We start from the raw sequence: 13,547 nt of genomic DNA on the forward strand, positions 1-13,547 counted from the left end.
CCCGCCAGCCCGCCGGGCGCACACTCGGGCGCACACACTCGCATCCGCGCACGCACCGCCAGCAGGCAGCGGCCACCGCCGCGATGCTCGCCCGCGGGTCGGGGAAGTTTCCCGCCGGCCTCGGCCGCGGGCGCCGGTGCTCCCAGGTAAGCGCTTCCAGAACGCGCAGGGCGAGCCCGGGCAGCCCCGCCGGGTGAGGCGCAGCGCACGCGGCCCTGGGGCATAGCGCCAGGCGGGCGGTGAGACCTGGGCCGGGGACGCGGGGGCTGCAGGCGTGGGAGCTGGACCCAGGGGAGGCCGGGCCGCCCGGCTCTTTCCCCGGCCCGGGTTTCCAGACTCCAGCGCATCCGCTCCAACCTCCCAAAGCTACGCGCCCCCCATGTCGGCCCCGCTCTGCCCGTGCGGATTTCAGCTCTGGTCCCTCCTGTCTGCGGCGAGCGGGCGGGGGCGTCTCCCGGGCCTGCCCACGGACAAGGTCAGCACGCAGCCCCCTGGGCGCTCAGAGCCGCGGGGACGCGACGCCGCACGCGCAAAGCGCCAACCGAGACCCCCGGGGTGGAGCCGTGCTAATAGAAACATACCTACCCCCAGCCTTTCCTGGGAGGGAGCCAGACACCTCAAACTCTTGCCCCAGCCCAGTGCCCTTCAGTACCCAAGACCCACCTAGGAGGCCTGGGCCCGCCAGAAACGGGTAGGAAGAGGGGGCGATGGGCCGGGGCGCACGGCCTCTTGCCGACGCTGTTCCCTCCGCTTCCAGGTGTAGCGCCCCCGCGCGGCGCGGGCTGCCGGCGCCTCCAGCATGACCGGCCAGAGCCTGTGGGACGTGTCGGAGGCCAACGTCGAGGACGGGGAGATCCGCATCAACGTGGGCGGCTTCAAGAGGAGGCTGCGCTCGCACACGCTGCTGCGCTTCCCCGAGACGCGCCTGGGCCGCCTGCTGCTCTGCCACTCGCGCGAGGCCATTCTGGAGCTCTGCGATGACTACGACGACGTCCAGCGGGAGTTCTACTTTGACCGCAACCCTGAGCTCTTCCCCTACGTGCTGCATTTCTATCACACCGGCAAGCTTCACGTCATGGCTGAGCTGTGCGTATTCTCCTTCAGCCAGGAGATCGAGTACTGGGGCATCAACGAGTTCTTCATTGACTCCTGCTGCAGCTACAGCTACCATGGTCGCAAAGTGGAGCCCGAGCAGGAGAAGTGGGATGAGCAGAGTGACCAGGAGAGCACCACGTCTTCCTTCGATGAGATCCTTGCCTTCTACAACGACGCCTCCAAGTTCGATGGGCAGCCCCTCGGCAACTTCCGCAGGCAGCTGTGGCTGGCCCTGGACAACCCTGGCTACTCAGTGCTGAGCAGGGTCTTCAGCATCCTGTCCATTCTGGTGGTGATGGGGTCCATCATCACCATGTGCCTCAATAGCCTGCCTGACTTCCAAATCCCTGATAGCCAGGGCAACCCTGGCGAGGACCCTAGGTTCGAAATCGTGGAGCACTTTGGCATCGCCTGGTTCACATTTGAGCTGGTGGCCAGGTTCGCTGTGGCCCCTGACTTCCTCAAGTTCTTCAAGAATGCCCTAAACCTTATTGACCTCATGTCCATCGTCCCCTTTTACATAACTCTAGTGGTGAACCTGGTGGTGGAGAGCACACCTACCTTAGCCAACTTGGGCAGGGTGGCCCAGGTCCTGAGGCTGATGCGGATCTTCCGCATCTTAAAGCTGGCCAGGCACTCCACGGGCCTCCGCTCCCTGGGGGCCACTTTGAAATACAGCTACAAAGAAGTAGGGCTGCTCTTGCTCTACCTCTCCGTGGGGATTTCCATCTTCTCCGTGGTGGCCTACACCATTGAAAAGGAGGAGAACGAGGGCCTGGCCACCATCCCCGCATGCTGGTGGTGGGCTACTGTCAGTATGACCACAGTGGGGTACGGGGATGTGGTCCCAGGGACCACGGCAGGGAAGCTGACTGCCTCTGCCTGCATCTTGGCAGGCATCCTCGTGGTGGTCCTGCCCATCACTTTGATCTTCAATAAGTTCTCCCACTTTTACCGGCGCCAAAAGCAACTTGAGAGTGCCATGCGCAGCTGTGACTTTGGAGATGGAATGAAGGAGGTCCCTTCAGTCAATTTAAGGGACTATTATGCCCATAAAGTTAAATCCCTCATGGCAAGCCTGACGAACATGAGCAGGAGCTCACCAAGTGAACTCAGTTTAAATGATTCACTACATTAGCTGGGAGGAGTTGTCACCCTCCACCCCACATTGCTGAGCTGCCTCTTGTGCCTCTGGCACAGCCAGGCACCTTATGGTTATGGTGTAAGGAGTATGCCCAGCCCCTGAGGGGAGAGATGCATGGGATATGCACCCAGGTTTCTTTTACAGTATTTAGAATCGTTTTTAGAGGGTGGTGTGTCTGACACCATGCCTTTGCACCTTTCCATGAAATGACACTCACTGGTCTTTGCATCGTGGGCATAAAATGTTCACCTTTTTGCCAGATGAGTACACCCAGAATGCTAATTTTTCTGTTCATCGTGTACGCTATTCTAGTGCTTGTGGCCCAGTACTGTCTATGAGTTGTTGTGCTCCTGTTTCTGAGGTTGTCGTGTGAGTTCTGTACAAAAAGCCCCCACAAGTCTGTCCACTGGAAATGCATCTATGAAGTCAGCAAGGATATCATGAGATTTTTGCTCACAGTCATGTGAAAACAAAATCTCAGCTCTTTATTCATTGCTTTCATTTAGTTTTAATACCAAAACAAAGAGAATGCAAAGTTAAGCACACTTGACCAATGCAAGTCTGTAAGTTGTTTTTATAAATGATCTGTAGTTCCGTGGCTTGCATGGGTGCACCTATCATCTTTAGAACGATGTACACTGATGTTCATCTCATAAATGTCACTCTTTAGAGAATGTTATTTAAACATGTAGCGAAGATCGAAATTTTTCCCCAAGGACAGATGCGTTAGGCACAGGGGCTTCAGCTAAATAGTCGAGACCGTAGGGTGCTTAAAGCCAAGTCAGTGCAGGCTGAGCCCCTTGGTTCATGGTCAAACCTCCGTGTTTCGTAGGGTGACTGTAGAGACATGTATTTCTGGATGAGGTTTCTGATCTAGACCATTTGACCAAACTTTGCTGCGTCTGAGATATTAGCATGTTTTTGAAATATTTATTTTTTAAGATGTTTAGGAGTAAGGTTGTGTTGTCTTCCTCAACTAAAAAGAAGTTTATTGTTGTATCGTCTCCCTGAGGTGAACGTTGTTGGGTTGCTAGCAAGGGCAGTAGCTTACTTTTGTTGCCTGCTCTGAAAGCTCATCAAATGAGAGCCCTTTTATTTCCAAGCAGAATTTACTCAAATAATTTTGATTCTAAGATATAGTATGTTGTATATATGTTATGTTTCCCCTGGAGTTCCTGCCATGACATGGAAACCTGGTGGTATGGAAGCATGTACTCAAAATATAGATGTGCATGAAGGCAGTGTGGCTTACCCAGGATGGAAATGCTGCAGTTCTTACATGCATTCCAACTGCCTTTCATTGGGGGTGAGTGGGTAGAGGCCAGGAGAAAGGAAAGAGTTGTAAAATAAAAAAACTGCTAGTTCATAAAATGTCATAAAAATTGTAAACTTGAAAAGCTTAATGCTATTCAAAAGACTTTCGAACTTCTAAACTTGCATTGAAGGTAGATGACTGTTTCCTCCTCCAAAATTCTCCTGCCCCTCTTGTTCAGTTAACCAGCACATAACATTGTGATGGGGAACCTGGGTTCCTCTATAAAATAATTCTTCTCCATCATCTTTAAGGTAATCTGATGGTTTTCCAGGGGGCTTTCATTATTGTTCCATCTTTGAAAAGGCAATAGAACCCAGGGGTCTGAGCATGGAGCTATCCAGGCTTTTCATCCAAAGGTTGGGACTCTTCTTAAGAGGTCTTTTTGTGTTTCAGTTGATTGAAGATGATACTTACCTCGTGGAGGCGTGGCAAGGGTCTTCTCAGAAGGCTTTGTGTTCTTGTAGTTGTCATGGCTACTACAGTGTGGGTGATTGATTGAATGAATTCACTAGCCACTTGTGTCCTGGAGCTCCCAGTTCAAATCTTTCCATCAGACTAGAGGCTCATGGGAGGCTGGGGGTGGCTGTCTCCTAGTGTTTACATCCATGTCTCTGAAGCATCAGGAAAAGTGAGATGACTTAGAAGCAATGGGGCACTGAATCAGAGGAGCAGGGCTATTTTTCAGAATTTGCACATGGAACACTTAGCTTTGGCTGATGCTTCCAGCCCTGGAAGGCATAACATTTACAGAATCATCCCCAGCTGCACTGAAGGCAGGTGGTGGTACAGACTTAAGAGGACCGTTCATTTTGCCAAGGCTGATGGTATTGGGTCACTGAGCCTGGTATCCACGGCCACTGACCAGGAAACTTATGCAAAGTGGAAACAAGGAAGGAGGCAGAATAACTCAGTCACTCTCATGAGGTTTTTCTAAACAAGAAGGCTTACCACCAAAAAAGAGGTACCCTAGTGGTTACCCTTTGCAGATGCGAAAGCTGGAAAACTTGACTTTTCTTTTTGGTAATGACTTGCATTTATCTGGTGCCTTTCATTGGAGGAATCCCAAAGTGCTTTAGAGACTATCTTTTTAACATCTCTTGTACATACATATATACTTACATATATACTTATATAATATTATCTTGCCCACCTGGACCTTTAGTCACTTCTGAGCATGAGAATGTCCCAATAGCATTGAGTTTTTCAAGTGGTGGTTTTAGATAAGTGGGAGAGAGAACAACCCGGCTGGCTTGAACCATGGAGCTAATTCCCACAAGGGATGTAGACTGAATGGTGACCCAGAGAGAAATAATCTTCCTCTTCCCTAAAGTCTCACTAAGATGTGAAGTTTACAGGTGCTCTCCACTGGGTCTTTGATTGACCTTGCTAGATAACATCTAACCAGCAGTTTCTTTTAGTCCCTGAAGCTAACCAGGGAGGGTCAGGTTAATTTTCTGCATTGCTCTTGGAGCAAAGGCTAAAACTATGAGGTGACATCTTTGACAACCAGGCTGTCAGACTGACCTGTAAACCTCCTTTAGGGGGACAGAGTAAAAACTGGAGATGACTTGTTTCCAGCTGTGAGCTTGAGAGAAGCGTCACTCCCAACATTTGAAGGTTATTGCTTTCAATACCATTGGGACAAATATACGAGCCAGGCTTTGATATCTGTGATGCACATTTTGGAAGTGCTGGGTTGGGAAGTGACACATGTCTGTTGCACAAATGCATATTGGTTATAGGATTGTGTTTTCTGCCAAACCCCCACATTTCTTGGGTTTGCGAGTGAGGAAGGGCATGTTGTAATGCCGAGCTGATTTGTAGCTTGTAAGGTAGTAATTGGTATTTAACATTTGGATTTGTTATTTCTACTTATGTTAGCACTCAGATAACTGAACTACCTGCTAATTCTTGCCTCATTTCAAAGAAAATAAGTTGTTATGCACTTTGGGATAGCGGTGATCTGTACAGGCTGTGTGTTAGCTACTTGAAGGATTAACTGGTATTTCTTGTATGTTTTAACAGCATGACTTCTTACAGAGTTGTAATTTTTAAAATTGAGGACGCCGTATTTGAGATGTCAGTTTTAACACTCATTAACACACTACTGTGCAAGCATTGATGCAGGCTGCACGGAACCGTTATGTCTGATTGTTGCACTTTCATCTCTGTGCCTCGATTCGGGAATGGGCAGTAAAACTGACACACCCAGGACTCCAGCCTCAAAAAGTGTGCAGATTAAATAGATGAAAATTATTTGCACCTCTTGGAGGCACTTCAATTGCATATACAGTAGCAAACAAGGAGGGCATTTAAAGTTGGGGACCAGATTTCCTGAGAAAGCCTGGTTTTGTTTTGTTTTTTTCAATTTGGGGAAGGGGAAGCTGTTGTTTATTCTTTGTGAAGGCGGGGTCCTGCTTTTCTAGGATCTTGAACCACTAGCCTCCTTTGTAGAAGGAATGGTCATGTATTCTTGTAACTCTTGTGAAAGATACCCCTGCAGGATTTTCCTCCCGCATGCTTTCCTGCTCAGCACCTCTGTCAGCCTGCCCTGCCAGCCCCACCCTCTTCCAAAGTGCCACTCTCCCTGCTGCCGAAGTAGCTCCCTCATAGTAAATTGGGTAACCCTGAGTGTCCTGGCTGGTTGGGCATGAACACTGCTGGGGGATACATAGAGACACTTCTTGGCACACTTAAAATAGACTGACAGTATAAGCCGGTCCAAAGGCCATGGTGAATCAGTAGGAAGGCCACTGGGCGGACTTGGTTCTGCTGGGTTTTGCCTTTAGCTCTGTGACTGTAGGTACATAGTGTGGCCTCTCCAAGCCTCACCTTCCACTGCTGCAAAATGAGAAGCCCTACCCACTTCTTCATCTCAATATAAAAACAGAATTTCTGCATGTCTCTCTATGTCCTCATTCTAGCCATGAGCCGATCCTACTGTCCCTAATTTATTTTTAAGAAGAGCAGAGACATTGTTTACAAACAACCTTATATTTGGTTTCATTTCCTCTTCAGCAGTCAGCCACAATAGGCGACATTTGCAGGGACAATGCAGTCAGGGAAATGCTTGAGCTAGGTTCTGATCCAAGTGAATCAAGTTTTAAAATCATCAGCGAGTGTCTCCTTTGGCATTTCCACTATTTCCACCTATGTACACTGAATCCAGATTCCTGCTATTAACAATCATTAGACAGAGGAAAATCACCAAGATCCCATTCAACTTCGGGGCTAACACTGCTCATTTTGGTTTGTTGCCTTTGTGAAGGATAGGAGATCCCCTACCTGTTTCCATGAGGTTATTGGGCCCCAGAAGGGGCCCTGAGTTGTATGGAGCAGATGGCTGTCCCGTCTAACACTCAACTCACACTGAGCAGTGGTGGCATCTGCAGGTGACCTTGTCTGTGTATGCAGCAGAATGGTGTAGAAATCTGTGTTAACCTTGCTCCACACTCGCTGAGGCTGAGGAAGGATGCACAGCACTGCTCTCCAGCCTCGCCACAGTCTTTGCATTCCATCAAGTGGTGGGTAGCTCAGCTCCTCCCCTTTAGCCACCATCCCTGCAGCAAGGGTATAAATGAATGTTCAGGGGTATTTTAGGGCCAGGATGCCTTACATCTTAAAAGGAAAAACAAACACCTCCCCTTGAGGGAAGAACTTAAATGTTGCATGTACACAGTTATTATCTTCTGTTATTTTTAGGAGAATTCTTAACTAGCATTTCCACCCAAGGACCTTACATGGGTGTTACATCTGGTTGATGCTGCAGGTCTGAAACTCTGCAACATTTTCCCCCTTCTGGGACCTCACTTGTCAATAGCATCATCCTCCTGGGTAAATTCTCCCAAGCAAACGACTGTGTCTGCAGCTGGCAGCTGATGCATTCAGAAGAACAGAGACGCAAACAAGTCCTCAGAGATCCATGGAGGGGAAAGAGAGGGAGGGGAAAGAGATACAAGAGAGGGGGAGAAGAAGGCTGGCGTGCCTTGGAGTTGTGTAACGTCCTACAGAAGGAACGGGATAGGAAAAAACCAGAACATGGAGGGAAAGAGAAAAAAAGAGGGAACAGGAGAGAGCGAATAAAGGAAAACGCAGAGAGGAAAGAAGGGAAAAGAGCAGAGAGCAAAAAGAGAGGCAATGTCTAGTGACATTATTTTAGGACTTCCAGTGAGTCTATTTTATTTCCAGTCAACCTAGCGTGCTCCCAGCCCAGCAAGGCCTCCTGGAGGCAACGATCGCTGGGGTTGCTCCCACTGCTCTCCACCTGGACTGGCCCCCATCCCTGCTTGCCAGAGGGCTCCACAATCTGGTAGAATAGAGAGCTCCGGAGCCCACTGGAAGCATTTTTGGATGAAGAGGGCAATGAGGACACAAGGAAAGAAGGAATAACTGTTTCCTCTGTGAAGACAAGACTTCCGGGCTACAAACAGAAAGAGGACTCCAGGGGCCAGCCAGACAGGGTGTGGTGCTGGGAGTCAGGGCTGGACAGGTGGAGGGGAGGGAAAAGGAAAAAAACCTTTTCCTCCAGGAACAGGAACCTGCATAGGCAGAGAAAAGGAGGCCGAAGCACCAGCATGTGTGCAGAACGTCGAAGTCAGCATGTCTAGAGAGAAGCAAGGTGCAGATGGGGGGCAGAGCTAAGCCATCTGAAGAGCCTGAGCTTCATGCATTTGTCACCAGGGTGGAGACATCCTGACCTGATGAATATTGTCAGAATGTGACTCTAGCATCAGCTTGGAAGTGTGAGAGGGGACAGGTGGCTGATTTGAGGTCAGGGTCACAGTATAGATCAGATACAAAGGGAGTGGGGTGGGGAGGAGGGGCAGTGCAGGTCAGCGGGGAGGCGGTTCTGCAGGACTCCGTCAGTGACTGGATATGGGATGAGCGAGAGGGAGGGGAGGATGGTTTCTGGGTTTCTGACTGGGTTGGTGGCTGGGTGGATGGTGGTGCCACCTGGAGAGATAGGGAACACTCAGAGCCATGTTGCCTGAGTGCCTGGGACATACAAAGGGGGTGTGCGGTGGGCAGAGGGAGGCCTGGGGTGGGAGTCCTCAGCTTAGAGATGGAAGTGAACACCATGGAGAGGCCAGTCGGCACCCCGAGGGAGACTGGCATGGGAAGGGACCCTTGGGGATGAGTGAGGCCATAGCCTTGCTTTTCTCAGCTGACTCCTTATCTGCCAACCTATTTCTTTCCTTTCGCCTGAGAAATCCTAGAGGGGTGATCTCTACTGGCGACCTTGGCTTTCCTCTCCTGCCACTTCCTTGTGTTTTCTCTGTGACCGCCTGAGAAATCCTAGAGGGGTGATCTCTACTGGTGACCTTGGCTTTCCTCTCCTGCCACTTCCTTGTGTTTTCTCTGTGACCGGCCTCTGTTCCCACCGCCCTTTTGGAACTGCTGTCCTGATGGTCACCAGTGCTTTCCTGATAGCCAAATTCAGTGTCCTGTCCTCCACTCTCAAGCTCCCCCGAATTCTTTGTCCACACAGATCAGCCTCTAAGTCCCGGGCACTCCCTCCTTTGTGATTTTGGGGCTCTGCTTTTCCTTCCCATCACCCCATGGTTCTTCCTTCTCCTCTGACCCCTCCCTCTTCAGTTTCCCCCACAATTCTGTCCACAGCCACACTGTCCATAGGAGCCTGCCACACCCTATATCCAACTGCAGGCTCCACCCACCTGCAAAGGACCCCTGTGTGTCCTGCCCGATGCCCTCACTCCTGAGCCCCACACCCATGTCACCCATGTGCATTGGCATTCGCCCTCTCTAAAATGAAACTTCCCACCTTCACTCCAAACTTGCTCTTCCTCCTGACTTCTTCCTCATTTCTGTCAATGGAACCACAGTGCTCCCAGCCCCTCAGGTTGAAATTTCGGTCATCTTTGAATCCTCCCAATTTATGTACCCCTTTACTCACCATCGTGATTATTTACTGGCAGCTGAGTAATTGCCAAGTACCATGTTAGATGCAAGGGAAATAAATCCAAAGGGCATTGTGCACAGTCATAAGCAGTGTAGACTTGAGAGACACTTTACTGTGCAGCAGAATCCTCCAGGGAGCTTTTCACGATGTAGATTTCTGGGCATCACCCATCTACAAATTCAGACTCTTGAGGTGAAACCAGGAATCTGCAGTTAAAGGTTCGCAGGTGACTTGGGTTCAGGTGGCTTTCAGACTATTCATGGGGAAACACTACTTCAGGGGTTCCCCTTGCAGACCACATCGTCTCTTCGCCTGCACCCACTGGACCAGGTGTCACCCACACTTTCCTCGGTATCTTGCACGTTGGTCCCCTTGTATCCATTCTAGGGCTCTCACCCCACTTCTGTCCATGTTAACTCATGTTCATTCCCAACAGACTCATCCCCAGGCTCTCCCCCAACAACCCATCCTTTTCTGCAACCCCTCCACTCCCCGCCCCCCACACACAGCTTTCTCTTTCCAGTGTCTTAGACCTACTAGTGACTTCTTGGCCACCGTTGGTGCTCCTGTTGAATATAACCAGATGCCAAGGGCCACAGCTGAGGAAGTGGAAAATCTGCATGGGCCCAGTAAGGTACTATCTAAAAGACAGAAAAGGGCCCACTTAGGAAGGAGTTGCCTTTCAATGGACAGCCAGGCACGGGCAGAAGGGACATTAGAGCCTTGTAACTAGGGACACACAGAGTTGGCAGCACAAAGGTCCTGGGCCTCTGAAGGCTGTATGGCCAGGCTCACCATCCATCCAGGGATGACCCAGCCTGCACCCTAGATTATTGGCCTCCCACAGCAGCCGGTCCATCTGCCCAGCAGTCCCTGGGCACCCAGGAGCACAGCCTACATGGCATGAGCGGGCGGACTGGGGGTATGTGGCAGGAACAGAATTGGGGTTCTTGGGGAGGTTTTTTTCCACTTAAAACTCTTTTTGTCGCCTACGTCTCCAGACATTTAAAGACTTCTGAGCTATTTTCAGACCTACTATGAAAAGAACTGAGGTGCTAGCAGTCAGACACCCATCGAACTGTTTCCTAAGAGGAGAACTGGCATGACTCACTTTTGATCTGTCAGCTTTGTATTGATTTTTCTGGCAAACTTTGTAGGTCTACCCAGGGTTGACTCCACTGGGAGCGGCTACATTGTAACCCGCTGCGTTCAGAGTCGGTCATTACAAAGGCCACCATCACAGGATCGGATTATGCATTTCTTTTTGTGGGAATGTGGGAGGAGAGGAGGGAAACCGCAATCCACAAAACCAAGGGTGTCCCTGGGCTTCCCCACTGCCTGCTGAAGGGAAACCAGGCAGCTCTCTTCATGCCTCTCCTGGGGTGGGGACTGAGGGCTGCCTTTGGAAAGAGGGGCTGGTTGGAGCTGACAGAGGCCCAGAGGCAAACCAGTTCCACCCTGACCTTTCCTCTACACTGGGAACCAGGGAGCCAGCGATTGGAGGCTCAGAAGGAGGATGGTGAGGTTTTATGCACAGTTTAAATATATTGCTATGTAATTTTCCAATTTTAAAACATGAGATCACTGATTATTCAGTAGCTTCCCCCCACCTTTTTTTTTTTAACAAAGTCCTCCTGTGTGTATGTTTGTGTGTGTGTATTTAAAGCCTTTTCAGTCAAACTGAGATATCCTACTGACCTTCCCATTGTACCTGAGCACCCATGAGAATGTGTAGATGCGTGTCAGAGCTTTAGAGACTGCAAGGAGCTCCCGAGTCTGACGACTCACTCGTGCTGATATTTCAGGGAAGAGCTTGATGGCTGGAAACTGGAATGTGCAGATGTTACATATTGAGAGACTGGAGTGCTGGCCTCAGCAAACAGTGCCAGGAGAGGAACCAAGAGGTGGAACCACGTCAACCAGGAGCCATTGTTTCGCTGAGGCAAAGCCATTTGCCAGGCCCTGTGCTGGCTGCCCTGGCCCTCAGTGCCTCCCCCCAACTTTCCTGTGGGTGCCCTCAGGTAAAACAGCCCCTCAGACAGCCCCTTTGGAGCAGGTTTGACATGTCACTGAGAGATGCATATGTGTGTGTGTGCCTGCGTGCATGTGTATGTCTGTGTGTGTGTACGTGGGTCTCTGTGTCTGTAAGTCTGTGTGTGTGTGTGTGTGTCCATTATGTCTGTGTGCCTGGATGTCTGTCTGTGTGGCCATATGGATGTCTATGAGCCTTGTGTGTATCTGTGTGTGCCTGTGTGTATGTGTCTGTGTGTGAACTTCTGCATATGTCCATGTGTCTGAGTGTATGCATGTGGGTGTGTCTGTGCCTCTGTGTGTGTCTGTGAACATGGGGGTGGAATGGAAGGGGACAGCCTCACCCGTGGGGAGAAGGGGATGGAAGCAGCTGCTCTCCAGCGCTCCTGGTAGACATCAGTTCCACAGAGAGGCTTTCTCTGCACTCCTTCCAATTTCAATTCTGCTTTCTGCCAGCCAATGTCTCTCCCTCGTGTTGTCTCACTGCATCCAATGCTTTTCCTTCTTAGCTGTTATTGTAATGTGTCATTTTTATTTATTGGGTGATGTGTGTCACCCCCACTAGTCTGGAAGCTCCATGGATACAGGGAGATTTTATCTCCAGTGCCCAGCGCAGTACCCGGCACAGAATAAATGCTGACAGATAATAAATTAAATGAGGGCAGAAGGGCCCTGTCATTGCTCTTCCGGATAAATGGCGAGTCCCTGCGGAGTCTATTGGACCCGGTACATAGCTGCATCAAGGGTCAGGAGTTTCAGGGCACCGACATCCTTAGCAAAGCCTCCCAGGCTGGAGACCTGTGACATGCTAGCCAGGCAATGCCACCAACAATGAGACTGGAAGGGACAGCTTCCCTGAGAGGCACATTTCTGAATGAGATCCAGAACTGAGGAAAGCTTGCCAGATATTCCCCTCGGGTAATGATTAATGCATGAATCAGTTCCCAGGTGAATAATGTAAAAAGGAATCACTATATAGGCCCCCAACTCCTCTGAGGCCGGGCTCAGTGAAAAGCACACAAGCTATTCGGCATCAGAGCAGCGGTCGCTACATGCGCACACAATTGGGTCGGCAGGTATTACTTTATACTAGTTAGAGGGATAGGCTTAACATTAATTAATGTCTCGTTGCTGATCTGCTAGCAAAACCTAAACCCCAAACCCAAACCTGAGCCCTTCATTTAAATGTATCCTCTGTGGCCAGCTCAGCACAATGAAGTCTGCATACCGATTCAGTCCTGCGGTTCACTGACTGGATCTCAAATGAAGCCGGCAGCGCATGGGCTGGTGTGGGAAGAAGAGCTTGCAGTGTGCATTTGTCGTCTGCCATGCACTAGCAGTGAGATACTGCGCACAACATGGCACCTCTCTAGCCTTCAGGGAAGAGGTGACGCCTGAGCTAGGACTTGTAGATAGAGGAGGGATATCAGAGGGAGGATGTACGTCCTGATTCCTTGGGGCGGGACTAGGGATAGCTGCTGCCAGGATCAAACCTGCTCCAGGGGGCCAGCCTAGCCCTAGAGGGATAAAGGAGTTAAGGGTAGGCTGCTCCTGGGGCCCTCCTGAGAGGCACAGATGGATAAAAGGTTGGGGGCTGGGAGATGGCAGGAATCCAGACCGAGAGTGTGGCCAGAGGCCCTGAGAGCCCCAGACGCAGGGACTCCTTTCAGCTCCAGCTCCAGCTCCTAGGCTGGCAGTCTTAAGGCAAATTTCTCCCATTTCCATTTTTTTAAAATTTATTTTTCTAAATTTTAATTGTGATAAAATAGCGGAAATGTTACTATTTTAAGTGTCCAGTTTGGTGGCATTAAGTACATGCGCATTATTGTGCAACCATCACCACCATCCAATTTCAGAACCTTTTTCACCTTGCATAAAAAAAATTCTGTGCCCATTAAACAATAGTTCCCCATTCCCTAATCCCCTGTCCCTGGTTCAGTCTTCTATTCGATTTTATTACATAAGCACGTGTGTGTGTGTGTGTGTGTTTGTGTGTGTGTGTGTACCATCACCCAGTGGTACAGTGCAAAAAACTTACATAA

The 13,547-nt window shown here is 50.1% G+C and overlaps 1 protein-coding gene across 1 annotated transcript; it reads left to right on the top strand.

Annotated features, from left to right (window-relative positions):
- On the top strand, positions 1-3,610 carry KCNS2 (potassium voltage-gated channel modifier subfamily S member 2). Its single transcript, XM_017892466.1, has 2 exons — positions 1-146; positions 758-3,610. The coding sequence occupies exon 2, from the start codon at positions 800-802 to the stop codon at positions 2,231-2,233; it is 1,434 nt and encodes a 477-aa protein (XP_017747955.1). The 5' UTR covers positions 1-146; positions 758-799; the 3' UTR covers positions 2,234-3,610.
- The last annotated feature ends 9,937 nt before the right edge of the window (positions 3,611-13,547 follow it).

The sequence above is a fragment of the Rhinopithecus bieti genome, unplaced genomic scaffold (genome assembly GCF_001698545.2).
Source record: "Rhinopithecus bieti isolate Rb0 unplaced genomic scaffold, ASM169854v2 scaffold_73, whole genome shotgun sequence".
NCBI classification, from domain to species: Eukaryota; Metazoa; Chordata; class Mammalia; order Primates; family Cercopithecidae; genus Rhinopithecus; species Rhinopithecus bieti.

Excerpts from the sequence above, each read along its gene's own strand:
- KCNS2 (XM_017892466.1), top strand. The coding sequence starts at position 800 with ATGACCGGCCAGAGCCTGTGGGACGTGTCGGAGGCCAACGTCGAGGAC.